The 23,225-nt window shown below is 41.8% G+C and overlaps 2 protein-coding genes across 3 annotated transcripts; both read right to left on the bottom strand.

The window, feature by feature from the left end:
- Positions 1-2,264: 2,264 nt before the first annotated feature.
- On the bottom strand, positions 2,265-7,823 carry CUNH7orf25 (chromosome unknown C7orf25 homolog). 2 transcript variants are annotated; one of them, XM_005365438.2, is made up of 2 exons: positions 7,695-7,823; positions 2,265-4,151 (listed from the first exon to the last, which is right to left on the bottom strand). In XM_005365438.2, the coding sequence occupies exon 2, from the start codon at positions 3,890-3,892 to the stop codon at positions 2,627-2,629; it is 1,266 nt and encodes a 421-aa protein (XP_005365495.1). In that variant the 5' UTR covers positions 3,893-4,151; positions 7,695-7,823; the 3' UTR covers positions 2,265-2,626. The 2 variants fall into 2 exon arrangements, with proteins under 2 accessions (XP_005365495.1, XP_013208547.1); XM_013353093.2 differs by having other exon boundaries at positions 7,672-7,803.
- A 4,306-nt stretch (positions 7,824-12,129) lies between these two features.
- On the bottom strand, positions 12,130-23,206 carry Psma2 (proteasome subunit alpha 2). Its single transcript, XM_005365437.2, has 8 exons — positions 23,008-23,206; positions 21,333-21,409; positions 20,598-20,730; positions 18,348-18,470; positions 17,019-17,100; positions 14,203-14,276; positions 12,482-12,539; positions 12,130-12,391 (listed from the first exon to the last, which is right to left on the bottom strand). Exons 1-8 carry the CDS (start codon positions 23,046-23,048, stop codon positions 12,275-12,277), a joined length of 705 nt encoding a protein of 234 aa, XP_005365494.1. The 5' UTR covers positions 23,049-23,206; the 3' UTR covers positions 12,130-12,274.
- Positions 23,207-23,225: the final 19 nt, after the last annotated feature.

Below are 23,225 nucleotides of genomic sequence, written 5' to 3'. Positions count from 1 at the left end.
CGCAGACAGACACTGTATACATAATAAAATAAATCTTAACAGAAAAAAACAGATATATATATATAATAAATATAATATGCTAATATATACTATAATAATAAAAAGAATAAATTAAAAAAAAAACTTCCACTTCTCTGGCCTGGTTTTCTACCAGGCCCTCACAGTCACTCTTTGATCAGACATTTTTGATTTACATACTTATAAAGCTTCACCCCTGAAATAATCAAGCATCATTCCTTCTTGACTTCTGACCCCAGATCAAGAATTACTCCCTTACTACACTCATAGTATTTCAGGCATAAGTTAATACATTATATATTTACCTTTTGCCTCCATCCTAAGCATTCCTCATAATTATCTGCTGTTTTATACCAAATTATTCCAAATTATTGGTACTCACTAGTGCTAAGTATTTTAACATCTTTAATCAATGGTTTTTAACCTTCCTAACACTGAGACCCTTTAATATAGTTCATGTTGTGGTGAACCCCAATCATAAAATTATTTTCATTGCTACTTTGTAACTGTAATTTTGCTACCATTATGAATAGTAATGTAAATACCTATAAATACTTGTTTTCTTTTCTTTTCTTTTTTTTTTTTTTTTTGATTTTCGAGACAGGGTTTCTCTGTAGCTTTTTTGGTTTCTGTCCTGGAACTAGCTCTTGTAGACCAGACTGGCCTCGAACTCACAGAGATCCGCCTGCTTCTGCCTCCTGAGTGCTGGGATTAAAGGCGTGCACCACCACCGCCCAGCTAATACCTGTGTTTTCTGATGGTCTTATGTGACCCCTGTAAAAAAGTCGTTCAATCCCCAATGGGGTCAAAACCCACAATGCCTTAAAGAGGTACACAAAATTGTAAATTTTATTTCTAAAACTATGCAACACCTCCCCGCATTAAACTTGAGACCTAATTTTCAGCTCTTCCTGAGGGAAATATGTTTAGTGATCTTTTTTCCCAGAGAAGCGCCACTCTAAATTTAATTCTGTATTCATACCAGTGTTCCTAGATCCTGAGAACGAAACCTCATCTCGACGTGGTTGTTTGAAATCGAGTTCCTCTCTTGTGAGTCAGCACAGCTGGAACAGACCAGCAGTGAGGCTGCCAGATCAAATGCCAGCACTGATGCCTACAGGTGCTAAGAACAATGCTACCCTCAGATTCGCAGTTTTTAGGAAAAGTATATGCCTACTCTGTTAACCTGTCTGATTGTAAATGATAAAATATTGAGCACACTGTAGTCACAAAACTTATTTTTAACTAAAGGCAGCTACCACTCACTACCCTTGCCACCATTTCTTTGTTTTTTCCCATCACCGTTTCAGGAGGGAGGTGATGCAATGATCACGTGCTATCTATCAGCTAAAAGAATAAGGTAGTTTTTATAATTCAAAATACTTGCAACACAGGGTTGTTTGGACTTAAAAGTAAACTGAGTTTTAAAAAATACATTTTCTCAAGTTGCCCAAATTAATACTTCCCCTTCAGTGTTCTAAGACAGTTGCCTCCCTTCCCTCCTCACAGTAGTGTGCTGGCGAGTTTCAGGTCAACTTGATACCACCTGAAGCCATCTGAGAGGAGGGAGCCTCAACTGAGAAAAGGCCTCCATACTACTGGGCTGAAAGGAGGCCTGTGGAGCATTTTCTCAGTGATAATCAGAGAGGACCTAGCCCATCGCGTGTAGGGCCGCCCGACCTGGTGGTCCTGGGTTCTATAAGAAAAAAGACTGAGCAACCATGGCCTCTACATCAACTCCTGCCTCCAAGTTCCCTGAGTTCCTGCGTTGGCTTCCTCAATCAACAGGACTCAGGATGTGTAAGCCAAATAAACCCTCCTTTCCTCTCCAACTTGCTGCAATAGTCATCCTAGCTAAGACAAGTGGCACATCATAAATAGATGGGATTTAATGGATCAAAGTTCACTTTCATGCCCGTGAGTTATAAACTAGAGACACGCCCACCAGACTGTGTCTGACACAAAGCAATTGTTTTAAAAACTAAATATTTTAAAAGTATTCTCTATTTCCTATAAGAATTTTAGTTTAATTTTTAAAGTTTTTTTCTTCTCCCACCACCCCACCCACCACCCCATACTCTCTACCCACCGGACTTCTAATTTCTAAAATTTGTAATAGTATTAGTTTTCATTTTTTAGCATTTTCTTTTCACTACTAACAAGCAGTGACTTTAGGATCTGCAATAACTATTACCTCCCACTTCCAATCGACGTAATTGATAAATAAATACAATGAAAAGCAGGCCTCGGAGTTTTCTCCAGATTATTTAATGAATTCAAGAATCAATGTCCATGAAATGCAATCACCTGTAGTGGAGGCTGAGGCAAACAAAAGCATCACAAGATCGCTAAAAGCCTACGCAGCCGCAGCATGTCTGTTCTTCCCTGCTATAATGGAGCTTGTGATGGAACGCAGAGATAAGTAAGATTGTCTCTTGAGTTTTTTTCTAATTCATAGACCTTAACCAGACAAAACACAAGAAACTTCTACTTAAACATGTGAGTTCTAAATATTATTTTTACTATAAACTTTGTTCTCTCCATATAGACGGGAAGGCCAACCTTTGGTATAAATAATGTATTTCCACGACAACATGTAAAGGAACCACTAGCGTGCACTGTCACTGTGGAAGTCTTTCGGTACGGGCACGGCAAAGGCCTCTTTGCTCTCAGTAAGCGCTCTGGGCTGATGGATGAAGACGCTGAACTTGACACCCTGGTTGTTGGCAGCTCTGACAAAGCCACTATTGGCAGTCATCGTGATGGCTTTCAGGGTGTCTCCTGTCCCAAAAATCGTTAATGAGCGGCTGTTAATTTTTGAGCTTGCCACCAGTCTCAAGGCGCGCTCAGAAGGCTGGTCTGGGACCACGGTGACTCGCTTTATTAGCATAGCGGCCCTCTCTCTCTCTCCTGGGCCCCCTAAGGTGTCTAGAATAGACTGAAAATCCTTGACAGCAGATTCACAGGCAAACAGCTCCTTGTCCTTCATAAACGCTTCCAGCTGAGGCAAGACCTGCTCCTTCCTCTCCTGCTCGGCTTGCTCTGTGAGTACTTTCTCTTTGAAGACGAAGTGGCAGCCTCCATAGCTCATGGCAGATACATACGTGATTAAAGTAGTGATGTCCAGGTTGACTCTTCTGCACACGTCCACCTTGATCTCCGTGGGAAATGCAACGTGCGCCAGGACGTTGTCCCGGTCCACTCTCGTCACCTGCAGAAGTTCTTCGTCCTCATCGTCGGGCTCGCTCTCGCTCAGCTGCTGCTCTTCAGGGTGGCTTAGCAGAGAGTTGACTGCGACGATGTCCCCTCTGACAGAGATGCCCATATCTCTCAGCTTCTCTGCCATGGGACTAGAGACACTATTGTAAAATGCAAACACGATGTGAGGGTTGCTATACTGCACCGGCTGCTGGCGGCTGGCCTGCAGGAAGTCTTCGGCCTGCTCAATGATGCTTTTGTCGCCATACTGGCCCCTGCCCAGCCAGATGTTATGCAGCGCTTCGGCCTTCCGGCCAATAGCTTTGACCCACGTGTGACCGCCATTCGCTACGACATCCACCACAAGAGTCTGCTTCTCTCCCAAGGTGTCTGTGTAGCCAAACACGCGGAGAACGCTGACAACTTCTTCCAGGTTTTCTGCCGATTCCACGATGGCTTTCAAGTGTGTTAGGTTTGTGCTCTGTAAGTGGGATTCTTTAATAGCTACCTTCCCAGCCTCTATTTTCTGTAAGAATTTCAGCTCGGCCTTCAGTTTGCTACACAGCTTTGCGCCCCCTTCTATGCCACCTTTTCTTGATCTAGAAAGGGATTCTGCTCTCTTGATCAGTTCCTTGGCTATGGCAATTCTTTCAGAGAGCATGGACTGTGAAGACATGCTGACAGCATTGTTCCTTTCATCGAAGACAACAAACAGGGAAAATCTCAGTGTTCTTCCACCACAAGCATGATTAAAAAGTCCAACCTAGCAACAAAGTTTATGAAGATTGAGAATATGAAGCTTGGCTTTTGAGAGAGGCTCCTTCCTTTGACAGCTGAAGAAAAAGCTGTAAGCCTGAACTCTTCCTGAAGTGAGTTGGATTTTGACACTTGTTCAGAACTTCGTTTCTTTGAACTATGAGATCCACAGCCAAGTCCTATGTTGGGATAAAAAGCAGGAGTTTGGCAATGTGTTTTATATCTCTATCAATAGCTAGTCTTACTATTCAGCTACTGAAAAAATGTAAAGGTTCCAAACACCAAGATTAAAAGGTGAAAATAGCTTCCCTTGTGCTCTTTCAGTTAAAGAACCCCTACTACCCTCCCTGCCAAAAGCCCTTGCCCCCAGGAACCTAGACTCTTCCCCACTCCAGCCAAGTCCGCTCCCTACTGCCGACATCTGGTCTCTTTTCCAAAGGGACATCAGACTGTGCCTTCAACTACAACCATCCCCACTATCCAAGGATCCACACCAACAATTCCACCCATTCCTGCAACCTCTAGGGAGCAAGTGTCCTGCTTGCCTTCCAGCACCTTTCACCATATTCCTTTCAGGTAGGGAGGCAGCATCTCCTGCCACGAACCACATCCATCCATTTCCACTGAAAGACCTTGTCCCAGTCCCTAGCTGGGTAGCCTAGATTCGCCCACTAGCTCAATTCTGCCCATCCCAGCCAGCTCTGTATATCTCTGATGTGCATACCTGGTCCCTTCTTTAGGCAGACACCAGACTCATGCCTCCAGCTCCACCCATCCCTACAACCTGAAGACCCCCCTCTCTATAGGGAGGAGCTTTACCCCCAAACCAGCAACTTCACTTTCCCCTGAGACTCACCTAAGGATACTGAATGCCTGCCTTCTGGACCTCATACCAGGCAGCAATCCAAGACTCACACTGCCAATTCCAGCAGCACTCACTGCCTGAGGAAAAGTACTGAGCACCTCGCACAGGCTCCTGAAAACCAGCTGTGAGAATCCTCTACCTCTACATAGACAGACCGCATGCACAAGACCTCCATAAAATCAAGTCAGAGAAAATATCCCAGCATAGGGGAGGGGAAGTGGGCACAAAGTTTCACCCCTTACCAAGAAACTATCTGTAATTCATGACCACTGGGAGAGGAAATACGAGTTTCCTTCAGTGGAATGACACTGTATAATATCATCCGAACTCCAGGGCAAATCTCATGCTCAGGAAGAGCTGGCCAACACAATATGGAGTCCGTGTTTTTCGTGTGCTTTGTCTTTGTTATTTTGACAGAACATGAAGTCAGGTGGGAGGGGTGGGAAGGCATATCTGAGATGTAAAAGACTATAATAACAATATAGTGTGTAGAAGAAAATATAAATTAAACAAAACAAAAAAGTTTCCAACACTGAAGAAATGTATTGAAGAAACTGGGAAGACCACTCATGGGTTGGGAGGATTAATACTGTGAAAATGACCATCCTACCAAAAGCAAATTCATACTATATTCAACACACTCCCCATCAAATTTCCAAAACAATTACTTACAGAATTCGAAAAAACAATCTTAAATTTCACATGGAACAAAAAAAAAAAAACACAGAATAGCAAAAACAATCCCAAACAACAAAAGAATGGCTAGAGCTATCACCTCAGATTTCAAGCTATACTACAGAGTTATAGCAACAATAGCATAGCACTAGCATAAAAAGCAAACACACTGATCAATGAAAAATAAATTGAGGGTTTATATGTGAACACTCCTAAAGCCACTTGATTTTTGATAAAGATATTAACAATACACAATGGAGAAAACAAAGCATCTTTAACAAATGGTGTTGGTCAAACTGGATAGCTAAAAAGTAGAATGAAACTTGATCCTTATCTCTCACCTTACACAAAACTCAACTCCAAATGGGTCAAGGACCCCACCCTAACATCTGATATCCTAGCTGGGTGGTGGTGGCACACGCCTTTAGTCCCAGCACTTGGGAGGCAGATAGATGGATCTCTCTCTAAATTCGAGGCCAGCCTGGTCTACAGAGTGAGTTCCAGAATAGGCTCCAAAGCTACAAAGAAACCCTGACTCAAAAAAAAAAAAAAAAAACAAAACAAAACAAAACAACTCTGATATCCTAACTCTGAGAGAGGAGAAAGTATAAAACATACTAGAACTCACTGGCATAGGATAGGACTTTCTAACAGGACCTTTATGGCACAAGCATTAAAAACAACAATTAATAAATGAAACCTGAAACTAAAAAGTTTCTATTCAGCAAAAGATGCCATTACTTGAGTAATGAGGCAGCCTATAAAATGGGAAAAAAACTATCACCTGTACACCTGACAGAGGGTTAGTGTCTAGAATATATAGAGAACTGAAAACATAGCCATAGAAATCAGGACATTACTAAGGGGCCGTGGGGAGGGGCTTTTAAGGAAGAAGAGATGGATACACTGGTGTGAAGGGTTAAATGTTAAAATCGATCGGGAATGGCTAAGCTGGAGTGAGAGGGGAGTGTAGGGTGTGTGTGTAAATAACACTAAAGACCTTTCAAAAAAGACACAACCGGTCAAGGTGCAGGGAATATAAGGCTGCATCACTCTGAGCCCTGAAGGGAACACAGGTAACCCCTCCCTCCTTGACTCAGAAGCAGTGGATGGCTACAAGGACCCTCCTCTGGACACAGCAGGGCAGCTGTGTCTATGAACTCACACTGGCTGTGAGCATGCACTTGTACAAGCAGGAGCTAGACCAAATACCAAGCACGGAAAGCGGAGTTAGGCCCAGAATCCCTTCACTAGCCAGGCAACTACTGGAATTTTTAGCTGCTGGGAGAGGGAAAGAGCATTTTCTCTAAGAGTATAGCCCCAGTATGGAAGCCACTCTCCAACGGAAGATCACACGTTCAAGACTATGTGGAGGAGGGGTGGCGGTGGATGGGGTAGGGAAGGTGGGGTAGATCTGGGAATAGTTGGGGGAGCCAGAGTGAATATGGCAAAACACATGATATGAAATTGATATTTTAAAATGTAAAAAAAAAATCGTTTAAAATGGCACAATTTGTCCTAAGCAAAAGTCTCTCCTAAACTGGTACTAGGGTGTCTCACCTTTTATGCCTTCCTTGTTTCCTTGGTAGGGTTTTCCTTGAGACAGTGTTTCTCTATATAGCCCTGGCTTCCCTGGGCCCACGCTGGCCTTGAACTCAGAGACCTGCCTGCCTCTGCTTCCCAAGAACTGGGATTAAAAGTGTGCACCACCACGCCTGGATGGATGTCTTTTAAGAAGTTGTCTCTTGATTTCCACAGGGTACAGATGCGAAGGAATCGAGACTGCGTGATTTCTGCATGTGACGTCAGCTGCGTGTTTTAAAAAGAACAAAGGAGACAACCAACTTGCTCCGTTCCCATTCTGAAGGAAGCGCTGGAAGAGGGACTCAAAAGAGCACGCCAGGGTGGCCAGGCTGGCTGTTGGACTACAGCGAGGTGGGAGGGCCAGGGGTGAGGTGCTTCTAGGGGGTTATGGTTCCCATCTGGGTCCGTCCACCTGCACAGCTGAGCCTGGCCCAACAGGTCCCGATCAAACAAACAGGCTCCTGCTGGCCCAAGGCTTAAAGGCCAGAATAGGGAAGACGCAGAACTGACCCTTCCTGCCGGGACACCCGGCCCAGTCCCTCCTCTCTTCCCACCTCCCTCTCTTCCCCACTCACTCCCTCAGTCTCCGGATCCTCACCAGCAGCGCCACAGGCCCCGCGCGCACATGGCGAGGGCACACAGAGGCAGTGTGCAAAGACAGCTCAGCAGCCAGCCCTCACCTTGCTCTGCTGAGACACTCTCCGCCCGCTGAGCCCGCCTCCGGCATTACGTGGTTCCGGCCGGGTGAGTTGGAGCTCGAGAGTCCCAGGCGGCGACGAAGCGGCCATGTTTGTTGAGGGCATCAGGCCTCTGCCACCAGTGGGACAGCTGAGCTGCCAACAAGCAGAGGCGGGTCTAGGGCCGGGCCGCATTCCCACTGGGTCCTGGATGGTAAAACTTATTTGGGCCTCAGGTTTGGTTATTTTTAACAAAATAAAAACGGGAGAGCCATCAGAGGCTCCAAACGCCGCTCGGAAGCACTTTGAGTTGCACCATCCTGGCTCTCCATAGGAAACTTTAAATGTGCTGTCCGACCAACAGGGCAAAGTATGGCTTAGCTTCTGAGGGCTGGGAATATTTAGCCAAGTGGAGTGTTCAAAGTTACCCAGAAAAGAAATTGAGAAACAAAACTAATTGTAAATACTAGACATAAGTTTTTATCTTTTTCTTATATCCTGCTCTTTGTCCCAAGTGCTACTTGGACGACAGAAATAATTGCAAATTACACAACCTAAATCACTAAGAAAGGAGCAATGTCTCATTCGGTGCTTACCGTGGCCAGCGCTATTCCAAATACACCACGCATTATTTATTTAGTGCTAAACTGGCGGGTAGATAGATGAACTTTGCAGCTGAGCCACAGACCAGTTATTTAAGCCCAGGCAGCCCCCGGGGGTTACATACCTTCAGCACAGCCTAAAACACCCTTATCAATTTATCAAGTACAAACTGCAGAAGGGCTTTGGAACTTCAGGTGTCTAGATGGGGGACAGAATTAAAGACAGATTCCTTAAAAGACTTTGTTAAGAACACACCAGAGTCCTCTCTTCCAACCAGCACAGCTGGCTCGTTCCTCATCCTTCCCAAGCAATAAGTTCATGGTGATGAAGGTAAACTAGGGTGTCAGATTAAATCCCAACAAAAGGCAGGCGCCATTATTAAAGTGGAGTTTTTCTGACTCAAACGGTGCTCCTAGCCTATTTGCTCCTCCAGTGCGCCCATCTTCCAGTACCCACCTGCTCCACCTTTCCCCTCGAAACTGTAAATAAGAATAAAAAACTCCAAAGACATCTAATATTCATGGTGTACAACAAAGTAGGTAGGTCCCAGACTCAATCACACACTTCCGAACATTCTTCTTGTGAACATTCTTCTGTTTGGACAGAGATGGCAGAACGAAGTGGCTTTAGAAAGTATCTCATAACTGGAACCTTCAAGTGATCGGTTACTCTGAGCCTCAAATAAGAAGTTTCTTCATTTAAGAGAAGGCACAGCATAGGAAAGAGCTCTTCAAAGATAAAGCTGTGTCTCAAACCTTATTTATCAGTTGGCTAGAAAGTATAGTAAGGTTGACAACAGCAAAGAGCAAGAGTCAGATATTCCATTGACAGAAATTTTAGCTCCTTAACCAAGAAAATTAAAAGGAAAAATTTTAAATATACTAAAAAATTTACAAAGAATTTAATAAATCTTTTTAAAAATTTAATTTTTGTAGTAAAGAACCTACTTGGGTGTTCAGTGCATTGAACATTAAGTAGCAGAAGTGCTTGCTTTGGCAGTACATAAACAAACATTAGCCCAGAGAGTAGCATGGCCCCTACAAGAGAATGACACACAATGTCATCCGTATTTAAAGTATCCTTATTTAAACATTTGCAAACTCATCCAAGGGCAAATAAAACCACTGTAAAATTCCAGAGGCGACAGAGAGGACAGTATTTTGCCATAGACAAGAACTGCAACTAATCAAAGGGCCACTGGACTGGCGGCCAGAGAATTAAAATTCTACTCCCAGGAAAACGCCAACCCCTCCCACTGAGTAACTTTATGCTTCTTTAGGGTTGGGGTTTTAGGGTTGCACACACTGGCAGGAAAGTGGGCGAGGTTAAGTACCAAGTTCAGCAATTTCTGTCTATAACTACTGAAAATACACTCCACTATAAAGCAGTCCTCCATACTCTTCCTTTTCCAACTCCCTCTTATCCCCCAGATATGCAAATGTTAGTAACATCCACGTTTCTCTTCTAGACACTTTGCACAGCAAAACGTATGATAAGGGATTAGAGACAAAAGTCTATCAGATACAAATTGAACCAAATATTGGGAGAAGCTATAAACTCTGGGAACATTGTAATACACAAAACTAAAAGAAACTAAAATCCACAACCCAACATGATTTGAGAGTTTAAGAATGTTTAGAAAAGCAATGGGTCCCTACATCAAAGAATGGGTTTCTGAAATAACTGGTACAAAAAGAAACAGTTTAGTTTCAAGGACAACGAAAAGGATTATTTTGTGAACAGAATGGAGTTGTAGGCAGCTTTGCACTTAGCTGAGGCAGAAGCAAAACTAACCATGAACTTAATCTGCTTCAGTGATGTCACCTCTTCCTTGCGACTTCTGCTGCACCTGTTTGCACTCCCATCCTAAATTTACGTACCTTTGCTTTGCTTTTTTCTTTGATTTATAAATATTGGCATTCTTCTGGGTTTTTTAAGACAGGGTTTCTTTTGTGTAACCCTGGCTGGCCTAGAACTGTGTAGACCAGGCTAACCTCAAACTCCTGATCCACCTGCCTCTGCCTCCAGAACATTGGGATGACAGGTATAAGACACCATCACTGAGCATCTTGTTTTGTTTGGTTGGTTTTTTTCTTTAATATTGGTCATGAGAGATCTAACAGAAATCTGTCTTTTCACCTACAATATTAAGTTTAGCCAAAAAAGAAAATCTAATTCAGTGATTCTCAACCTTCCTAATTATTTTTATTGCTATTTCATAACTGTAATTTTGCTACTATGAATTGTAATGTATTCATTTTTGAATGTCTTAGGCAACCCGTGAAAGGGTCCTTCAACCCCCAAAAGGGCCCTGGCCCAGAGGTTGAGAACCACTGCTCGTATTTCTTTGCATACTCAGCCAGGTAATAAATTGACTTTAAAAAACCCTTTTTAATATTATGATTATTGTGTAGATTCACCAAGCCCAACTAGAGATATGATACTCTCAAGACACATCTTTTATTTCTTGTGTTTTGTCTGTATGTATGTCTGTGTACATGTGTGAGCCTGGTGCCCACAAAAGTCAGAGGATTTCAGCTCCTCTGGAACCAGAGCAATGGATGGTTGTGAGCCACCATATGGATACTGGGAGCTGAATGGAAATTCTCTGCAAAAGCAACAAGTGCTCAAAACTGACAAGCCATCTCTCCAGCCCCTAAAGACATATCTTAAGACAGAAGGGCAGGGCAGAGGCTGAAGCACCTGCAATGCAGGTGTGAGGCCTGGAGTATGGATACAAGGTACTCACAGGGCAAGCACGGCGGTCGTCTAGTCCCAATATTCAGAAGGCAGACATGGGTCTTCCAGAGCGAACTAGCTAGCTCTGGGTCTTAACACATAAGGTGCAAAGTGAACCAACACCGACCTCTCGTTCTCCACACCATTGCTACCCACACAAACTCACGTGCTCATATACACACCATACATAAATAATTCCAGAAGGTCAAGGTGCCATCTTTCCATCTCTTGAAATGTTACCGCCTCCATCAACAACATATGGACGTATAGTGACAATAGGTAGCAAAACAGCACACCCTGTCTAAACTTTAAAGGTCAAATTCTCTTCAATTACATTTAAGTCACTGAACTGCCTCCCTGTTCATATTGATGACATTCATAAACAGTCTGTTCTGTAAGTCTTTTATCCTAAGATGCCTGAGGGAGGAAACCCGATTAAAATAATGTGCCACTAACTACTTGCTCACTGCTAAGGACCTACCTCCAGTGAAGGTTCTTCTCACACTAAGGAGGGAGCTGCAGTTCTGAACTTAGTATTTGATACCAATACTAATATTTACCCTTAAGAGAAGTGCTTCCATAATCTAGGAATCCTTTTAAATATGTTTACTACAGGAGGTGGAGAAACACATAGCATCTAGCACACCATGGTTTATTTAGTTCCGTATCTCTAAGAGGAGACCACTGTTGCTTAACACTTGACTGCTGTAGTACAGCTGCAGAACAGTCCACGACCTCACTGATCCACACCCAAAAGGTGCATAACACAATTTGTAGCCTGTCTCATGGATGTATCAAAGTATACAGATTCTCTCAGTTTTAAAAGTCATTATGAATTTTAAAACCCAGAATGTCTTTTAAGGAAACGTAGGGCTGTTTGGTAGTAAAAAGGGCAATGAGATCTAATAACAAAAATATCTGAAAATTAGAGTGATTTCGTAATGTAATTTCCAAAACCAATTATGATAAAATGAGAAGAAAGTATGTTCAAACTTTACTCTTAAAAGCTAGAACTTGGTTTTAACAGTTTATTATGATTCTTATTTTAAAAATGTGAATCCATTAAGCCATGTAGAAATAAGTCTGCACAAACAAAACATACTTTAAACATGTGTAAGTGGATAGACTGTGTGATCTGAGCTGTCCAGGCACATCTCCATCACGCTATGGCTGCCAAGTAGTCCTTCACTTCCGCTGGGGTGAGCCTCCTAAAGCCAGCTTCGTTGCAGATCCCAACTTCTATATTATCTTCTGTCATTTGCCCTTCGAAACTTTCCTAATTGAGGAAGATAGGAAATGGTCAATTTCACAAGCAGTTCATTAGAAAAACTATCCTTTTAAAACCATCGGTGGATACGGAGCTAACCTTTAGAGTTAGGATGGCTGTATGAATGGCATCTTCCAGTTCTAGGTCTTCATTATATCTAAAGAAAAACATTGAAAACACTGCTGTTAGGGCACTGCTTAGATTCTTCATGGCTATTTTAAATCAAAGGACAGTAAAAGCGTTAAGTCTTTTAAAAATCTAACCCTCTTAAAAGCACTAAGTTGTAGTACAACTGCAGAACAGTCCACGACCTCACTGATCCACACCCAAAAGGTGCATAACACAATTTGTAGCCTGTCTCATGAATGTATCAAAGTATACAGATTCTCTCAGTTTTAAAAGTCATTATGAATATTAAAACCCAGAACTGTCTTTTAAGGAAACGTAGGGATGTTTGGTAGTAAAAGGAGCAATGAGACCTAATAACAACAGGCTCCAAAGCCACAGGGAAACCCTGTCTTGAAAAACCGAAAAATAAAAAGCACTAAGTTGTAAGAACATTCCCTAATCATCTCAGTGAGTTATCCTCAAACTATAAAGTGAGTGGCACAGCTACTAAACTTCTAACACCATGAAAAAGCGCCATTAAAAATATTTTGCTTTACCAATACTACAATGTCAGACTATTGCTAAAATCCTTTATTATTGGTTATAACACAGCACTGAAAACTCATTACTAAGTAAAATTTAAAGTGCTTTTTATGAAGATTGAGATTACAGTGTGATCAAAAGTCCAAGATCTTTAATAACTATAACATGAATATTACGTGAAAATTGTACAAAGAAGAGTCATCTGTTAGACCTCAGCCATAAAACTTCCTATCCAAAATATCAGAGACAACGACGACACTGAATTTGGATATAACTGTAAGTGAAACAGCTTGTGTGCACAGCGCTGACAGCAAATTTTACACAGCACACCATTCTTAGACATACATCACGTGATCTTCTCAATGCCAACCACTAGGCTCACAATTTGTTTTGTTTATAGCACAGCCTGAAGCACAGCCCATTCTGCAGTCCAGGCTGGCCTTAACTGGAAACAATCCTCACAATTGCTGGATTACAGGCATGGGCCTCCACATCCACCTATCTCAATTTTTAATTTTCATAAGTCATTATTAAACATCCTTTTTTGTTTGTTTGTTTTTTGAGACAAGGTTTCTCTGTAGCTTTAGAGCCTGTCCTGGAACTAGCTCTTGTAGACCAGGCTGACCTCAAACTCAGAGATCAGCCTGCCCCTGCCTCCTGAGCACTGGAATTAAGGGTGTGTACCACCACTGCCCGGCTTAAACATTTTTCTACTCTAAATATAATGGCTTTAAAAAAAAATTGATGGGGGAAATGAATTAAGAAGTAAATATTTAAGAAGCAACCAATGACTGGGCATGCTGGCACACCACTCAGGAAGCAGAGGCAGGTGAATCCCTGTGAGTTAGAAACATGGTCGTCTACATGGCAGCTTAAGAAGAGCCAGAGCTACCTAGAGGAATCCTGTCTCAGTGACCCCCAAATTCCAAAAACATAAAAACTTTAAAAATGAAACAAGGTTGAGCAATACCGTTAGGAAATGAGTAATATTACCACTAAATACACCGAAGATCAGGAAATCAAGATTCAGGGCATTTTTTCCTTTATCTTTAACTAGACTCAAATACAGAATGATACACTGAGCCTGTTAGACTCATGAATTAATCACGTAAAGAGATCTGACATCTGTAAGATCAGTCTGCTCAGGAATCTGATCCTGGGAAGCCTACCTCTTCTCAAGGAAAGTCTTCCCGTTCACGTAATTCTTCCCCATTGCTGTGGCCTTCCAGGCAAAGTAGGCTCCCTAATCAGGAAAGACAAACATTTTAAAACACTCGGATAACTCTATTCCTCTTACATCTGTAAACTGGTCTCTAACATATAAAGTCATGATTATTTATTCAAATTGAGTGGAAATTTCATAGAAAAGATTTTGTTTAAAGGTTATACAACAGATGACAAAGTCATGGAGGAACTCAGAAGTTAATTTTGACTTTGGTAATGGTTTACTCAGGTATGTATCTATGTACATAATACACACATACATATCAAAACTCATCAAACAGTGATAATGAGTTAGAGAAATTGCTGTAAATAAGACTACTTTAAAGGCCAGATAAAAGGAAGTAGGAGTTAAAGTAAAATACCAAGAAACAGACTGCACAAATCTAAAGCTGTGTCACATTATCCTGAAAACTGGTGGTCACTCATTTTTAGTGGACAGATGAGACAGTTTTTCATTGAAAGCTTCGCAACCTTTAAATATTATAATGGGGTTGTAAAAAACCTTGCAACAGTAAAAGGTTTCCAAATATTTAACAATCAAAAAATTAATTCAAAACTATATGTAAAGAATTCAAGGTGTTTTTGGCAGCTCTCTCCCACGCTACCTAAGTGACTTCAGCACAGCTTTGGCTCTAAATATGCACGTGCTTTCTGCACTGTTTATCCCATCATGCCACACAACACTTGTCAACACTGACTAGAGACATACTTGTCAGGGAGAGGAGTTGCTTTTACTATACTTAAAAAATGTTTTCTACTTTTATAGAAACATAATGATCTAATTATAAAAAAAGGACAATGTTTTAGTATCATTATTCCTCAGCCTAGATGCCACTATTAGAAATTTAGTTGTTGTTTGAGTTGTTTAATTCAGTTTCATAAGAATTATTAAATGAATTTTGGATTGGGATTATAATTTCCAACAATTTTTGAAATGGCCCTAAGCATTTCCTGCCATTTCTATAGAGAGCGTTTTTGTGAAGTGGTATCTTTAATCATTGACAACCATAAAATCGAACTCTGAAACTCGAAGGGCCTGCAGATTCAAGTATTCTATGACTTATTCTTTCTGAAAAAATAAAGGAGCCTATCCATCTCACACTAGTATGCAAACTTGCTTCTGTTGTTTTTTTTTTTTTTTTTTTTTTTTGGTTTTTCAAGACGGGGTTTCTCTGTGGCTTTGGAGCCTGTCCTGGATCTAGCTCTGTAGACCAGGCTGGTCTCGAACTCACAGAGATCCGCCTGCTTCTGCCTCCCGAGTGCTGGGATTAAAGGCGTGCGCCACCATCGCCCGGCACTTGCTTCTGTTTTTAATAAAAGGTAAAATTATATGCATACCAAAGAACTGTTTTTAGATAGGTTTCTTTGTGACTGTGAGTCAATATTTGGCTTCTGTATGCATTTTATATTTACCATAGTTACAAATAACTTTACCAGGTGGAAAGGGGTGGCGAGTGGAATGTCTAAGAAGCCCTATATTTAACAGCCTCACCTGAGAAAAACAAAGACATGCATAGAGGAAATCTCACGGCGAGGGTTAGACAACGCCTTTTTAGTCAGCAAGGAAAGGAGAGCAAGGGGTGAATGCAGTTCCCACACTGTCTTCCTCTACTGGCTGGGAAGGCAGTGTAAGGCTTGTATTGAGAGAACTTGCAATGATCTAATAATTTATAAACATTAATTCACTCCCTAATCTTTTTCTTAGGCTTCTCATAGCAAATGGAACGTGGAAAAAACTCAAATATCAACCTTATATCAGTGCTTTTGCTTTGAGAGTCACACTCAAGACAGCCCCAGCAGCAGACTGACAGCAAAGATTCTAACACTGGCCTCCTGACATGCATCTGACTTATGTGCTTCCCAAAACAACAGCTCGAGAGAGCTGATGGAATTCCATAGCGACAGCAGCTCATTCTAGTGCATGCTAACAAACGTGACCCCAAAAAGGGCAAAAACTAATGTGGCACACACTTCCTGATGGAAGAAAAGTGCCTCAGAAGTGCTGAACGCGCAAATGTGCACTACCTTATACTTTCTCAGAAGTGAAGGGCTTGAGCGATGGCTTAGGGTTGAGAGAATGCTTACAGCTCTTTGAGAAGACCCAAACTCTAGTCCCTGCACAAAGTCAGGTGGCTCTCAACTACCTGTAGCTCCAGCTTCAGTGGGACCTGACTTCTCCGGATTCCATGGGCAGCTTCAGTCACACACACATACCCACACAGACACATATGTATATGCTGGGAGATGTCTTTCTGCACACTTGAATATGTGTTGCTCTCACTGGTTAATAAATAACGCTGCTTCGGCCTATGGCAATGCAGGATAGAGCCAGGAGGGAAATCCAAGCAGAGATACAGGAAAAGAACAGCAGAGTCAGGAGACACCAGCAGCCACCCAAGGAGCAACATGCCAGAGCACCAGTAAGCCACTGGCCACTAGGCGATACACAGATTAACAGAAATGGGTTAATTTAAGTGTAGGAGCTAACTACAAATCCCTCAGAGGACTACATTAATTGTAAATGTTTGGCTGATGGGTCATACAAATCCTCTGAGGGATTACTTTGGAAGTGGCTGCGGAACCAGGCAGGACAGAAAAACCTGTTTACATGTACACACATAATTAAAGGTAAAAATAGATCATTTAAAACAAGTGGGGGGAAAAGAAAATGGTGAATTTTAAACTTTTATGGTTTCAACTTTTATTAGATATATAAAAAGCAATTCTAATTAATGCTTCAAATATATGTAATGATACTTACAGATGGATCTGACTGAAATAAATATGGTCGTCCCTCATTCCACCCACAAATAAGTAAAGAAACACCAAATGGACGAACACCACTGTAGAAAGAAAATGAAAAAGATTTATATATACTCCCAAGTAAAGCAAATTACCAAGTAAACTGAGTTAGACTTCTTAACTTTAACTTCTAAATGAACCAACTTAAAATGAATTCTTTTTATTACAGCCGGGAAGAGCAGAAAGCCTAAACCAAATGATGTAGCACCTTGCTTCCCAAAAGTTCAGGAGAAAGTAATTCTCAGTGTAACATCATTACAGAACTGTGTCAAGAGGCAGAACATGGTGCCATCCTGGGAAAGGGTTAATAATGCTTGTTTCTCAGACGGGTTAAGTCTGAAAGAAGTGGATTAGTTTCTATGGAGGTCACTGCCTGCTCTTCTTTTACCGTGTGACATCTGTCCATGCAATGCGATCTGCCAGAAAAACCTTACCAAAACCAAATTACCCGTATAAGTGCAAACCATGTCCTTGGACCCACAGAGCTCAGATATTTTGTTGGAGCAACACAAATTAGAGTGAGACATACCCTATAAAGGTGCCACAGTCCAAGTTAAGCATGGAGAAACACACCCTAACAAATCTAATAAATACGTCTTCCCCACAAGGCTTGTGCATCAGCAATTACTTTCACACCATCTTATTCACCATATATTTAAGGTGGGAGCTGGAGAGATGGCTCAGCAGCTGAAAGCCCCTACTGCTCTTCTTGAGGTCCTGGCTCACAACTGTCTAATAACTGCAGTCTCATAGAATTGTCATGGAATCCAATGCCCTCTCCTGGTGTGCAAACACAAAACACATCCATATACATAAATAAAAACAAAATAATTCTTTAAAAAATAAAACTGGTATTAAAATGTTATTGCTGTTTTATATGCTCACAATCACTTTAGGTTGAAAAGTTAAGTACAGAGGCACTGAAGACTGCCTATAAAGAATCACCAGCAAAGGGCCTTTCTAAAAATCAAGATGCTTTATTCTGCTGCAGGATAAGAACACACTCTTTTCCCCTGTTCTTCCTTTTGAGACAGCATCTAACTGTGTAACCCAGATGTGACCTCCCTCAGTGTCCCACGTACTCAGCTCACAGGTGTGCACCACGGCATACAGTCACATTTTCATCTTAATTATTTCAAATCAAAATCAGAAACATTATCACAGTGATTTTCTTCGTTTGTTCAGCAAATACAGAAATAATAAGACTCCTACTCATTTGTTTTCTTTTACTATGTTTTTTCTTCTTCAAATTCATGATACATGTCTTCAAGTAATAAGAACAACTTACCCTGACTGGGTATACTCCTGCATCACAGAGGCTACTCTCTGTACCAGCTGGGCTGTGGGGATGGGTTCTTGGTAAACAAGATAGTATTGCTGGGCAAGTTTCCGAGCTCTGTGCACAAGCACTCTAAGGCAATAAGAAAAATAGTTATGACACTCTACTAACTACCCACAACTTTCGTCTGAAAGCACACACAACACAAGCTTGGCATGCATCTCTATCAGCTCAGAAGAGTCTCTTGACACCTGAGAAACAGAATGAGAAGCAGGGACTAGAGTACAGATAGTAACACATTTAGGGAGTTGGAGAGATGGCTTAGCAGTTAAGAGCACTGGCTGCTCTTTCTAAGGACCCAGGTTCAACACCCAAGACCCACATTAGTGGCTCACAACTATTCTAACTCCATTTTCAGGGGATCCAATGCTATCTTCTTGCCAATGGGGGCAGTATCTGCACATGGTGCAGAAAAACATACACTACACACTGTAAAAAGATGACATTTAATTTACAAAATAAGAGCTTCATTTCTCCTTCTGTGACTTCCACCAAACTGCCCTCCTTGAGAACAGTCTATTTATACTTTACTCAGCCATCCCAAACTTAGATGCATATGAGCATATGCATTCAATTCTGGGCATATTTCTTTCCCTCAGCCTGTCTTTTCTACAGTCTACCTTAAGTACTGCCTACAATTTAGAATAGCCTTCAAAGATTAAACAAATAGTAAATAAGAAGCTACATTTTACATAAGGTATGAAAATCATACCATTGTGATGGTTAATCTTGTCAACATGACTACAATTGTAATTTACTAGGATTCAAGGTGCTGCAAGGGCTTTTAAAAGTCAGATTATTTGAAGCAGAAAGAACCACCCTAAATATGGGCTGTGTTTTCTGATGGCAACCCAGACACAAAGGTCACAGGACAAGGAAACTGCTCTTGGCCTTCTTGCCTCAATCTAGCTGGATAGTATCTATACTGGAGCTGCCATCAGTACTAAACACAGCTTCTTCAGGATTCTCACACAGACTGGAGACCAGCAGCTCTGAAGAATCCTCCAGGACTCCAGCACTAGACTGGGACTGCTTGTTGTGCGATATTTTGATCAGATTCTGACAATAAAGCTTGCTTGAAGTCAGAGGGCAGAGCTAGACACTAGCTGACCAAAATGAACCATAGAGGAGTGAGGACAGATAGGATACAGGAAGTAGGAAGGTGGGCTGAGAGAGCTCAACCCTTTCTGGATGGAGGAATGGAAGAGGTAGGTCACTCGTGGCTTCTCTGCCGCTTCTCTGATTATTCAGGTTCTTACCCTGATACCTGACTCCCAGTTTTTTATTGATAAAGAATAATTAGATAAACGTGTCAACTGCTGAGCCATCCGGCCTCATGGACTGAATAATAACTACCACACTCTCTGCCAGCATGCAGCCAGCTAGACTATCCCGACCACAGCCTACATTGGTCTAATAACCCCATGGTGTATGTGGGAGGGTGTATGTGTCTTCTATCAGTTCTGTTCCTTTAGAGAACCCTGACAAATACAGCTATACAGAATGAAATACGTTCAGACAGATTTATCCTCACCCCCTCAGGCCTACTTCTCTGAAATACACACATTATCTCTCGCGAAGACACTCATGCCCTTCCATCTGAAGCGTATCTGATCAGCAGCAGTCCACTGCGGTGTCCATTCTACATGGCGGTGGAGAATTTTCCACAACAGAAACGCAATCATATTCTGGTAGCCCTGTTGGCTTATAATTCCAAGTGAAACTATCTTGTTTCATAAAATTCTTTTATTTTAGTTAGATTCTTTCAACTTACTGGTTCTCCAGTGAAATAAAAAGGGAGTGATTCTACAGGCCTATGAATCCTGGCTGGCCACTCAGAAACCTTCAGTAGCCTTAAACACATTTGTCCCTTTGATAAGAGCAAAAATAAACAGAATGAGGCTAACTCTACATGGTCCATGCTCTCTCTTGTTGCCTGAATCACCTTAACAATATTTTATTATAAATGAATGCATTTTTATCATTTTTAAGGTGAATCAGAACACCAAAGCCCTTCCTACCAAGACCTTGGAGAAAATGAAATAATGATGAGAAAAAATAGGTAGTAGGTAATTTATCACCTCACAAGATCAAGCTCCATATAACCTATACAGGCAAACTACATTTAGCTAGGACTAAATGAAACAACCACAGAGGAGGAGCAAGGTGATGAGAAAACACTGTGACCGGCTGTAGTACCTGTAATCTGGGCCCATGCCACTGTACACCAAACCAATGTGCTTGGTGATCGGTTCCACTTTGTGGACGCTCCTTTCATCATACAGGATGGATTTCTGTTTTTTCTCAGTGGCTAATACTACACCATTTGCAGCTTAAGAGAGAGGGAAAAGGGACAAATATTAGAACATGCTCTTCGTTAGCTTTCCAGCTACAGATGCACTCAACAAATGTGCTGCTTTCTCTACATTATAAAGCCTTTTTCTGGATTCTTATACAAAAATTACCTGACAAATAATAAATCATTTTTCTGTCACTGGTCATTTATACTACACAAACAAACAAATCCCGGTCTCTCGCAATATTTTCAGGTCTACTGGTTTTAAAACAATAAACTTGGTAACTCTTCTAGTATAAATGATAAGAAAATTTTCTATAAGGACACTAGAACATATAATAATTTTATCTTTAAATGTTTTACAGTTAGCCCTTTATAAATAAGATAAAACTTCCAGAGAAAAATACTCAGTTGAAAAATAAAATAATAATAGTTTCCTGAGAAAAAAACTACCTATGGAGTATCACAATATACTACAATGACATATTTGCTATGAAATTTCAATTACTGGTCTGAATGCTATTTTCTTTAAACTTCAAAATTCTCTAACAAAAAGACTGTTGAGAAGTACACACTTAAATCTACCATATCTCAGGTACGCAGTAACAAGCATATGCAGTGAACAAACATTTACTTGCCTTTAATTCCCACTGAAGGGGCCCCTCCAGCTACTGCAGCCAAAGCATACTCGATCTGGACAAGTTTCCCAGACGGGCTTAAAAAGAAACAAAGGTCTATGTTCATGCACTTTCGAATATTTACTGGCTTCACTTCCTATCCCTGGCAACTTATATCATTAATAGTTTAATACTAAAAACAGTATTTCTTTCCTAAACAGCTAAACCTTATCATGTTTTTTTTGTTGTTGTTGTTGTTGTTTTTAAGGTTGTTACAGTAAAAAAAATCCGCTGTACAAATATTCAGATGTTTGCTATAAAAGATTCAGGGCTGAGGATGTGGCTACTATGGTAGGGAGCTTGCCTAGAATGCATGACACAGCATAAACCAGGTGGTAGTGCACCTGGGGAATTGGAAGCAGGAAGAGCAGTTGAAGGTCGTCCTTGGTAACTGGCCATTTTAAGCTAGCCTGGGCTACAAGTGATTCTGTCTCAAAAGGAAATTTTAAAAAATTTCCAGTCCCTTATGGTCTATATTCATTTGTTTCAGCTCCAGTGAGACCACATTTGGAACAATATCTCTTTTGTTTACAAATATAAGTGACTACCATGCATAATTAGTCTGTGCCACAGTATGTGATTAAATCATTTGCTAAGGAATTGAGGGGAAATCAAAGTTTCCAAAACAAATACAACAAAATTGTATACCACAGTTATCCGGAACTACAAAAAGGCAATTTTCAAAAGAAAGACAATATATTGTGACAAGAAGTATGTTCATTTTTGTTTTCAGAACGAACAACGTTTGAATATCCATTTAGCTACGAGTGGACAACCTTGAAAAAGCTCAATTGTTTAGGCTGTGGTTAGCTCATCCCTAACTCAATATACATATATGTGGTAGTGGAAAACCAGGTACAGCTAAATTCAACAAGTAGATCCTGGCTGCCTTCAGTCGGATCCTGAAGGCAATGGTCAAACTACAGTCGTTTGTCTAATTTCTTCCGTGATGAATTTTCTTAAACAGGGAACGACGAGGAAACAAAGTACACATCGTGTGTGCCTTGAGAAAATGCATTTAACTCTCTCTCTATCCCATAACAGCAAAGTCTAAAATCTTTTTAAAGCAATTTTTCGTGACGAATCAAGCTCATCGACTTTAGCTTATCAGTTTGAGCGCGCCACGAAATCGGGACGGGAAATCTGCGCTTTCATTTTGGAGTTATAGTCTCTAGCAGCATAGTAGAAACCGAAAGCAGAGTGAGCTTCGAAGCACACTGGCGCTAAATGGGAGACTATGACTCGGACTTAACAGTACAGAACGATTTCCCCAAAGGAAAATGGGCGTCTCATACATCTGAGCAGGAATCAGTTTCCGAAGCTCCCTATCTGGGCCAGGAAGGAAATCCTAGTCCTGGATGGACCAGCGGAAACCAGGCTGTCCCATAGCGCTTTCTCTAAGCTAGAGAGGGAAAGCCAGCGCCTGGCTCGGAGCCTGCAGATCCTCAGCCCCAAAGGCGGTGGGCCCCTCCATGGGCCCAGGCCTGGCACCGCACATGACTCTGCAAAGCTGCTGAGTCCAGCCCCATCCCCGCGCGCTCCTGCAGAAACACCAGCCAGACCCAGGACACGGAGGCCTGGTCCGGGGCGCTCCTGGGACCTGTGATGCGTGGAACCTGAGGGGCCACCAGGGTACCTGAATGTAGTCAGCGAAAAGCTGTAACCGCGCTCTGCCATCTTTACCCAGGAAGTCGGGAAACAGCCACGCCCATGCGCGGTACCTCTGTTTCCTTTAATGTTCTATTATCTCTGATTGGAGGAGAGTCGGATGCGCTCCGGGGGCAGCTGGGAGTTGGAGTTTGAGGATCCCAGGCAGGCGGGCGCTGAGTGCGCGCGCAAGCCTAAGGGCGGCCC

Source organism: Microtus ochrogaster, unplaced genomic scaffold, assembly GCF_000317375.1.
Source record: "Microtus ochrogaster isolate Prairie Vole_2 unplaced genomic scaffold, MicOch1.0 UNK2, whole genome shotgun sequence".
NCBI classification, from domain to species: Eukaryota; Metazoa; Chordata; class Mammalia; order Rodentia; family Cricetidae; genus Microtus; species Microtus ochrogaster.
This window is presented reverse-complemented; position numbering and strand designations above follow the sequence as displayed.